The following is a 10,567-nucleotide window of genomic DNA, read 5'->3' as shown; positions in this document are numbered from 1 at the left end:
GGAGAGGTCAGGAAGAAGATTGCAGGTTAGGAAGGTGGTGCTGAGTTCGAGGGTTGGGACTGAGACAAGGTGGAGGGAGGGGAAACTCAGTCCCAACCCTCGAACTCAGCCCACCACCTTCCTAACCTGCAATCTTCTTCCGGACCTCTCCGCCCCAACCCCCACTCCGGCCCATCACCCTCACCTTAACCTCCTTCCACCTATCGCATTTTCAATGCCCCTCCCCCAAGTCCCTCCTCTCTACCTTTTATCTTAGCCTGCTTGGCACACTTTCCTCATTCCTGAAGAAGGGCTCATGCCCGAAATGTCGATTCTCCTGCTCCTTGGATGCTGCCTGACCTGCTGCGCTTTTCCAGCAACACATTTTCAGCTGTGATCTCCAGCATCTGCAGTCCTCACATTCTCCTAGAACAATTTCAATACTTTTGTTTATAAAAATTTAAATGTAATGTAAACATTAAACATGCATTCTAACACAATAAACACAAAGGACTGCAGATGCTGGGCATCTGAAACAAAAAGAGTGCAGGAGAAACACAGATGGTCTGGTGGCATCTTTAGAGAGAAAGAAGCATTAACATTTTGAATCCAGTGGTCCTTTGTCAGTGCTGATAAAGGGTCACATTGTTTCTATCTGTGGATACAGCCAGACCTGCTGTGTTTCTCCTGTACTCTTTGTTTCTGTTACATTCTAACAGTAATATTCAAGAGACACAAATGACCATCTCCAACTACAGAGAGAATCTAACCACCAGTCCTCAGCCTCAACAACATTACCATCACGGAATACCCTATCATCAAAAGTGCTAGGTTGACCAGAAACATAACTGGACTCACTGCATAAATTCTGTGGCTACAAGAACAGATCTGAGGTCAAGCACTCTGCAGTGAGTGACTCACCCCTTGACTTCCCAGAGCTTTTCCACTGACTACAAGACACAAGTCAGGAGTGTGAGGTTTTCTTTCCTTGTCTTAAACACCAACAACACAAAAATTCATGGCCATTCAAGACAGAGATCCATTTTGATTGTCGTTTAATTTACCACCTTAAACATTCACTCTTTCACTGGTGCACAGTTGTTACAATGAGCACTCCTACAACTTGCCAAAGTTTCTTCAACAGCACCTCCCAAGCATCTGACATTAACCACCTGCATGTGCTTGGAAACAGCAGTACAACCAAGTTATACTCATGGTTGCATGTCACTCATAAGAACATGGAAATCCATCATTGTTCCTGCATTATTGCTGGGTCAAAAATCCTGGAATTCCCCCTCTAACAACACTATCACACCAAACGGAGTTCAATGGTTCAAGAAAGTGGTTAAACACCATCTTTTGAAGGGCAATTAGGGTTGAGTGAAAAATGTTAAGAATTAAGAAAAACAACTAAAGGACTTTTAATGCGTATTACATTACAGGATGTTTTCAAATATTCACTATGCTTGTTTACACAAAATGGCCAAAGATTTCTGCTATTGGCATAGTTTGGACCAAATGGTAATTAGTGGGTTTTTTATAGACTAAAATAGAATTATTGTATGCTGTTTACACATTGATTTTCTGATGGCATTTATTCCCACAGATTAATGGGAGATTTAGGACACATTAACCAAAATATGTAAAAATAAAAGTGAAACCTTAAAGAATGCAGAATATATAGGGGAGGATCACAACTGGGGTAGAAAAACAAAGCCTTTGTAAAGTTTTGTGACATATTTGAGCCACTTTAATTCAATTACAGCTGTTGTGAAGCCTGAAGCGATGGGGGTATTTAAACGTCACAAAAAAAGGAGTGAAACGGGAGAGCCGAGAGGCAAGCACAGGTTTGGTACATAAAAGCTACAGTGTGGGCACTACTGCATGAAACAAGTGGTATGAGAGGTCACCTCTATGCTAGCCCACAGTAGTACAATAACATGGAACATCAGTAAGGGGATGGAAATAACACTGAGATTTTCATGCTCCCAGGTTAAGTATGAGGGTGGGCATGTTAGGTGGCAACTAACTCATGATGCCAAGAAAGGTTGCCAACTGCAGGCCAATCAGTTTGATCAGGGGCTGGCTGGTGAGCCTCTTGGCCTATTTCAGGTCATGATAATAGTGTTCTAGCTCATTAGAGCCTTCCAGCTAATCAGGCTGACAGCTTCTGGATTATAAAGATCAGTGGAAGCCTACTCTTCAGAAGATCCAACAGTAAGAAGGCAAGCCTTATCATTTGCTTCTCATAGGGTAGGGGGGTCACATGGAGAAAGGGTCAGGAAAAGTAGAAGTCTTTCAGAAACAACTCCCCTACCCACTACATCCCACCCATGCATCCGACTGACATTCAGTTTGGGTAAATGGAGACAAGCCCCTAATCCAGCAGGCTGGTTACCCTCGGTAAAAACAAGGACTGCAGATGCTGGAAACCAGAGTCTAGATTAGAGTGGTGCTGGAAAAGCACAGCAGGTCAGGCAGCATCCGAGGAGGATGCTGCCTGACCTGCTGTGTTTTTCCAGCACCACTTTAATCCAGGCTGGTTACCCTGGTTACCCAGTTAGGAAAACAACTACTGTTCTTGTCTGCTGTGAAGGAAGATAACTGGAGGAGTTGTATGGTAAAGCGTTTAAGTGTCTGTTAATTGATGACTTAGGTGCCCTAATTGCTGGCAAGGTGGCATGTAGGAAATAGACCTTCTCATCAAGTACTCAATTGTTGAATTGAGAAAAGGGGGTGAGTACCTCTTCAGAGCCAGCTTACTCAATTACTTCCTCTTCTCCCCATCCTCTCTTTCCACTTACAAAGAGGGAAAACTGCACCCTAAGTTTCAGGATGTCAGCCAGATGCAGTGAAGGACTCTCCTTCTCAAACTCTCCCCTCACCTGAGGTGTGGTGACCCTCAGGTGAAACCACCGTTAGTTAGTTGTTTAATGATGAGAGAGTTTTTTATGGTCCTTTAGGACGACGGCAAATTTTAAAATCACCCAGAAGATTAAGTTTTTTCCAAGCACATCATAGCTAGCACAGGAAAATACATTGGTGCCAAAGAGAATAACCCCATCTGGTGTTGGCAAAGGAATTTTTTTCACAAAAAGGAAACAATTTTGGGGACCTAGGTGCCAGATAGAAACAAAGAAAAATTAAAACATTGACAGTAACACCAAACACTTGGATTATTTATCGCCTAATTTTGATTCTTGTTCAAGCCTGGGCGCTTACTGTATATTTTTCAGATGTCTTTTGTGCTTGAACAATGGGAAATAAGGTGCAGTGGAGATTCCCAAAAACATATTTAAAACCAGTTGCTCAGCAGAGGTGGTTCTACCACCTGAAAATGTAGAAAAATGGGTAGAGTTCCACAGGGACAAAATTCTTCCTGATTTCCATAGCTGCACACTTAATTTGTGACACTAAATGGACAGCTAACTGCAGAAAATGCAAACTGTACCTTCATTTTTAATAGAGGCTTGAAAGTTATTCAGGTTTATAGTTGTTCAATATCTCAGTCCTGCCAGCCACCTTCCTTTTCTCAAAAAGTCATCTTTGAAAATGATAACTTATTTGGTGCTCACATATATTCAATAAATTCTACACACTCAAAACACATCCATATTGTCTGTGCAAAATTCATACTCCATATTGCTTTAATCAATAATCTGCATTTATTTGTCATGTCCTTTCAGCCTTACCAATAATTGAGCAAGTATTTCCTGGCCGTGCACCATTGTTGTATAATCAAATCCTGATTTCCAGTACATTATAACTACTATGAGCAGTGATTTTTCTGGCAAATTGTGTTCTACATAGCCTAATTATTTCACATAGTTTTACTTCATTTGCAATTAAACTATTTAATATTTTACCCCAAGCACAATCACTAACAATTTATTTAACCCTTAATAGTTCTCAACTCACAGCATTTATTCATGATCTGATGCTTCATAATGACAAAACTGTTAGAGGAAAGCTTTGTTAAAAAGAATAAAACATTTCTCTTTGTATTCTGATAACTAAAGTCAGATTGACCTAGATTTTTTTTTGACAATTGTATAATAGCAACATAATTGCAAAACATAATGCAATCAAATCTGATGTCCTTAAATTCTTTTTCCCCACTTGCCACCAGCAAAACCTTCCATAGTGAGTTTATCCAATAAGCAGTTGAGCTATAGACACCAATCACTGGTTTCAATCTGCTATGCAGGCACCATACATGGTCTTAACACCATTGGGTTTTTACTGAAAGGAGGCTAATTACTTAGGGTTACTGCATTATCCACAACCAAGCAACTATTTCTGGAAGTATATATTGTTATGATCCCAGCTGATGGCAATACTGGATGCATCAGATTCTATAATGACAGGCCACAAATTTTATTTTTGGTGACCATGGTGATCAGTCACTGAACATATTCACCAGAGACTGCCTATGTACTTGTAAGAAAAGAACAAAGTACATTACACACAGAAGGGGAAAACAATCTATTATTACACTTTCCAAAATCTAGTTGAAATACAGTCTGATAATAAATAAAGATTCAACTGTTTTACCCTCAACAGCAAACTTCTGTAGACAAGTTTTGTGAAAGATTACACTGTTTCCAGTTCACACCTGCTTCTTTGTTCTTGATTTATTTCTGGCAAACCTTAGGTTCATTGATTAAACTTCTTCAGTCATTGTCTCTTCCCGAGAACCTTAAACAAACTGCTAACCCAGCGCAATTTTTTTATAATTATAAAGGCTTCAGTTGCTGGAACACTTCCCTTACTACCACTTAAACCACTCTGGATGTCTTTTTTTCTGCCATAATTGTTCTGGAGATTGCTTAACTGTTTTACTGCTTCTGTCAGCCTTTTTTCCCCTGAAAGAAACTTGCATCCTCACTGAACTTCTGGATGATTCACTCCATCTCTAAAGGGAAACCATTTATATCTCTGTCTCTCTCATAGGATATCGTAGTGCTTGACAGCAGCCTTTTTTGATATCTCTTCTAACTCTTGTATTTGAAAGCAATGCCTTCTTCAACTCAAGCCTTTCTTAAAAGCCTCATGTAAATACATGTAAATAAATTTCAGACAATATGGCACCACATAGAATTCAAAATGTAACTAAAACATCCTTCTTAACATACAAAATATAGATTTAAGAATCACACAACGCCAGGTTATAGTCCAACAGGTTTAATTGGAAACACTAGCTTTTGGAGCACTGTTCCTTCATCAGGTGGTTGTGGAGTAGATGACTCTAAATTACATCTCTAAATTACAAAATATAGAAGTATGAAACAACTTAAAGCTGCATATGGTTCTGTCCGCTTCAGAACCCAAGTTTACAAATAATACAAATATTTCATGTGCCTTCACCATAATGTGTGTGAGGATTGGACAGGAACAACCTTGCCTGAAACGCCTTTCACAATTTTACAAACATATTGATACTCAATGGCACGATTTATACTGCTCGCTGGGATAAGTTATCAGATAATAATCATGGGATTATACCACCCACTACCCCAATACTCCGAGAAAACAGTCAGTACCTTTTGAATCTGAATGTGCAATGACAAATTGAAAGATTTTCAAGTAGTTTATGTACCTAATCATACTTCACACAAAAAAAATCTTTGTTTGGATATTTATTAAGTACACACTTACTGTAAGGTAAACAATGAATTCCTGATATTTGGAACGTTCTGATTTTCCAACGACAAAATGGAATGTGTGCTGTGGTCGATGAGAATTAAGGAATAGCGTTCTCTCAATTCCTCCTTTCTGCTTCAGTCTGTCTAGTTGAAGGCTCGCATCCAGAACTTAAGAAAAAGGAGATGTGGATGTTTTTAAAGATAGCATCATAAGCCACACAGAGAATATTTTGCTCTTAATGCTCATGTGTTTAGGAAGTTTGGAGTTCAAAAGGCCACACAACTGTTCTCAACTATAATTCTGAAAAATGTCGATCAAGGTTAAGACAACCAGCATTAAAAACCATAAGGATATAGGTTTTATCCTCTTTTTGTAAGACGATGCTTAAGACAATTGTATAAAAGCATTTTTGGTATTGTTTTACAACAATACACATAAGGATTTTATGCAAATGATAAAGCAGTTGTACAGACAGATGTGCCCTGAACAGTCAACTTCCCTTGGCTTAGACTGACTGAAATTTATATCTCAATTGTAAACAGATTTCTGTTCATGTTTGTGAGCTATATATTTATATAATGCTTACCTACTGTATCTGGAATACCACGGCCTGACACAGTTGCAGAGACTTGCACAGTGAAACTGTGAATAAAGGAGGAAAATAAAGGTTAGTGTACCTCTTTCTAAACAGGTTCAACAATTCCGATAGGAATAGTGGGGAGGTGGTAGTATAGTGTTAATGTAATCTAGAAGCCCAGGCAAAGGTTCTGGAGACATAGGTTCAAAGCCCACTGTGGTAACTAATAGTATTTGAATTGAAGAAAATCTGAAATCAAAAGCTATTACTGAAAAAAAAAACCCTCTGGCTCACTAACATCCTTTAGTGAAAGGAATTTGCCATGCTTACCTTGCCTAGCCCACATATTATTCCAAAACCAGAATCAATATGGTTTACTCTTAACTGCCCTCTGAAACAAGCCGTTTAGTTCCATGGCAATTAGGAAGGCAACCAATGACACTCACATCCCATTAATAAACTTTAAAAAGCTCCAAAATGTACAATTAGACTATTGTTCATTCTATCCGGTTATCCAGAATACATACATACAAACATTATAATGTGATCAGGCACGACTTAGGAGGCATAGAATGGGGCAGCAATATGCAGGGGATGGGGACAATCGAAACGTGGAGCTGGTTTAAGGAACAGATATTGTGTGTCTTTGATAGGGATGTCCCTGTCAGGCCAGAAGGAAGTGATAAGGGAAGGGAACCGTGGTTTACTAAAGAAATTGTATCTCTTGTTAAATGGAAGAAGGAGGCTTATGTGACGTTGAGGCAAGATGGTTCAGATGAGGCAATGGAGAGTTACAGAGTAGCTAGGAAGGATTTAAAGAGAGAGTTAAGAAGGGCAAGGAGAGGACATGAGCAGTCTTTAGCAGGAAGAGTAAAGGAAGACCCTAAAGCTTTTTTTAGATATGTGAGGAATAAAAGAATGACTAGGGTAGGAATAGGGCCTGTCAAACACAGAAGTGGGAAGTTATGTGTGGACTCCGTGGAGATCGGAGAGGTGCTAAACGAATACTTCTCATCTGTTTTCACTCAAGGAAAGGAGAATATTGTAGAGGAGAAGACTGAGACAGTTATTAGACTTGAAAGGATTGAGGTTAGTAAGGAGGAGGTGTTATCAATTCTAGAAGGCATGAAAGTAGATAAATCCCCTGGGCCGGATGGGATTTTTCTGAGAATTCTCTGGGAAGCTACAAAGGAGATGGCTGAGCCTTTGGCCTTGATCTTCGAGTCGTCATTGTCTACAGGTTTAGCACCAGAGGACTGGAGGATTGCAAATGTTGTGCCCTTGTTCAAGAAGGGTAGTAGAGATGACCCAGGTAATTATGGACTAGTGAGCCTTATGTCTGTTGTAGGAAAGGTTTTGGAAAGGATTATAAGAAATAGGACTTATAACCATCAACAAGCAACAATGTGATTGGAAATAGTCAACATGGATTCATCAAGGGCAGGTCGTATCTCACAAACCTCATTAAGTTTTTTTGAGAAGGTGACCAATTATGAGGATGTCGGTAGGGCAGTTGACGTGGTGTACATGGACTTCAGCAAAGCCTTTGATAAGGTTCCACATGGTAGGCTGTTAGAGAAAATGCAGAAGCATGGGATTGAAAGTGATTTAGCAGTTTGGATTGGAAACTGGCTTTCTGTAAGAAGGCAATGAGTGGTGGTTGATGGAAAATATTCAGCCTGGAGTCCAGTTACTAGTGGTGTGCCATAAGGATCTGTTGTGGGACCATTGCTGTTTGTCATTTTTATAAACGACTTGGACACAAACATATGTGGGTGGGTTAGTAAGTTTGCAGATGATACAAAAGTTGGTGGAGTGATGGACAGTGTGGAAGAATGTTGCAGTTTGCAGGGGAAACTTGGATAAATTGCAGAACTGGGCTGAAAGGTGGCAAAAACAGTTCAATGCAGATAAATGTGAGGTGATTCACTTTGGGAAGAATAACAGGAAGGCAGAATACTGGGTCAATGGAAAGATTCTTGGTAGTGTGTATGTGCAGATGGATCTTAGTGTTCATGTACATAGATCCCTGAAAGTTGCCATTCAGGTTGATAGTGCTGTTAAGAAGGCATTGTGTATTCGGTTTTATTAGCAGAGGGATTGAGTTCCAGAGCCGTGCTGTCATGCTGCAACTATCCAAAACGCTAGTGCGGCCACACTTGGAATGTTGTGTACAGTTCTGGTCGTCCCCATTACAGGAAGGATGTGGAAGCATTGGAAAAGGTACAGAAGAGATTTACCAGGATGTTGCCTGGTCTGAAGCGAAGGTCTTATGAGGAAAGGATGAGGCATTTGGGTCTGTTCTCATTGGATAGAAGAACGACAAGAGGCAATTTAATAGAGATATATAAATGATCAGGTGAGGTAGGGTCGACAGGGAGAGTCTTTTTCCTAGAATGATGACATCTGCTTGTATGAGGGGGCATAGCTTCAAATTGAGGGGTGATAGATTTAAGACAGATATTAGAGGCAGGCTCTTCACTCGGAGAGTGGTAAGGGCGTGGAATCCCCTGCCTGCCAATATAGATAACGCAGCCACATTAGGGGCATTTAAACAGTCCTTGAATAAGCACATGGATGATGATGGGGTCATGTAGGGTGATGGGCTTAGATTAGTTCACAGGTTGGCACAACACTGAGGGCTGAAGGGCCTGGTCTGCACGGTATTGTTCTATGTTCTATGTTCTAACAATTGACTGGGTAAGCTCCAGGATTGTTACCTGGATTTTACAAAAGAAATAATGATGGGGTTATTGGTACTCAACATTGTTAAGGGGTAAATTAGAAAACAATCTCTGAGTATGTACAGTTAAACGTGAAAATAAAGGAAAGCTTCTGAAACATGCTTCTGCAGAATAATAAGTATTCAAACACATGGAAGGCTGTGAATTTGTGACATTTACAACTGAAAAGTTAGTGCTTGTCCATTCCAGCATAAGTGAATTGTAAATCTGGTACTGAAAATTAACTTTTAAAGATGCGTGGTTTCAATTCTTGAGATTTTAATTGTTCAATTTTTTTTCACTTTACTTGTTTCTTTTATTCCCTTATTTATGCACAAGAGTTCCAAAATTTAGGAGGGGGGGGGGGGGGGTGTGAGAAAGTTTCATTTATTTATCTCAGCTTCAGCCAGTTTTTATTCCCATCTCTAATTGCCCTCAAGCATATTGTGATGAATTTCCTTCATCGTATTGCTACAATAACATAAAATGTATAGAAATAAAGAGCACAGTGTGAGTGAGAGCAGCAGCGGAGGTAAGACGAACCGGAAGACTACAGCTAAGGTAAGGCAGTTTTTAAAAATTACTTACCGGTAGTGGGCACCGGTGTTTTCTCTTTCACAGAAGGAGTGGGAGCAGCAGAGGAAGTGATGAGGACCAGAGGGGCAGCCGGGAAGGAAAGCAGTGACCATATATATCAGCAAGGCGGCTAAACCCGAGACTCTACAACTGTAGTGTCTCCCACCCGCCCTCCTCCTCTAACCTAGTTAATAAGGTAAGGTTCATTCTAAACTTCCTCTATGGAATATAAGTTTGTTATTAATTTTATAGCAACTTGAACTAAGCTTTCTACTTTAGTACCGAGTGGGTGTTCAGATAAGTCGGGTTTGAATGCTAGGGCAGTTGCTTGCTCCTCCTGCAGAATGTGGCAGGTGGGAGACATGGCACACATCTCCGCTGGCTACATCTGCGGGAAGTGCACCCAACTCCAGCTCCTTGAAAACCGTGTTAGGGAATTGGAGCTGGAGCTGGATGAACTACGGATAATTTGGGAGGCTGAGGGGGTAATTGAGAGGAGTTACCGGGAGTTGGTCACTCCTAAGGTTCAGGACAAGGATAGATGGGTTACAATTAGGGGGAGGAAAGGGGACAGACAGACAGGCAGTGCAGAGATCCCTTGTGGACATTTCCCTTAGCAATAACTATACCGTTTTGGATACTGCTAGGGGGGGATGACCTACCAGAGGAAAGCCATAGTAGTCAGTTCTCTGGCACTGAGCCTGACACAGTGGCAAAGAAAGGAAGGGGGCAGAATAGAAAAGTACTCGTGGTAGGGGACTCGATAGTTAGGGGAATCGACAGGAGATTTTGTGGTCAGGATCGGGATTCCCAGAAGGTATGTTGTCTCCCTGGTGCCAGGGTCCGGGATGTCTCCAATCGGGTGTATAAGGTTCTAAAAGGAGAGGGCAAACAGCCAGAAATCGTATTACATATTGGCACTAATGATATAGCCAGGAAAAGGATTGAGGATATAAAAAGTGATTTCAGGGAGTTAGGATGGAAGCTGCAAAGCAGGACGAACAGAGTAGTGTTCTCTAGTTTACTACTGGTGCCACGAGATAGCGAGGCAAGGAACAGGGAGCGG

The 10,567-nt window shown here is 40.7% G+C and overlaps 1 protein-coding gene across 2 annotated transcripts in view; it reads right to left on the bottom strand.

The window, feature by feature from the left end:
* Positions 1-10,567, bottom strand: part of itga8 (integrin, alpha 8) — a 207,634-nt gene that overhangs the window by 97,797 nt on the left and 99,270 nt on the right. For both annotated transcript variants that reach the window (XM_043690323.1, XM_043690322.1), the window contains exons 16-17: positions 6,212-6,267; positions 5,638-5,792 (exon numbers count right to left, since the gene is read on the bottom strand). In XM_043690323.1, the coding sequence (XP_043546258.1) occupies positions 5,638-5,792; positions 6,212-6,267 (211 nt within the window). The remainder of the gene's footprint in view (positions 1-5,637; positions 5,793-6,211; positions 6,268-10,567) is intronic.

This window comes from Chiloscyllium plagiosum, chromosome 5, assembly GCF_004010195.1.
Source record: "Chiloscyllium plagiosum isolate BGI_BamShark_2017 chromosome 5, ASM401019v2, whole genome shotgun sequence".
In the NCBI taxonomy this organism is placed as follows: domain Eukaryota; kingdom Metazoa; phylum Chordata; class Chondrichthyes; order Orectolobiformes; family Hemiscylliidae; genus Chiloscyllium; species Chiloscyllium plagiosum.
The sequence above is the reverse complement of the archived record's forward strand: the minus strand, read 5'-3'. Positions and strand labels throughout refer to the sequence as shown.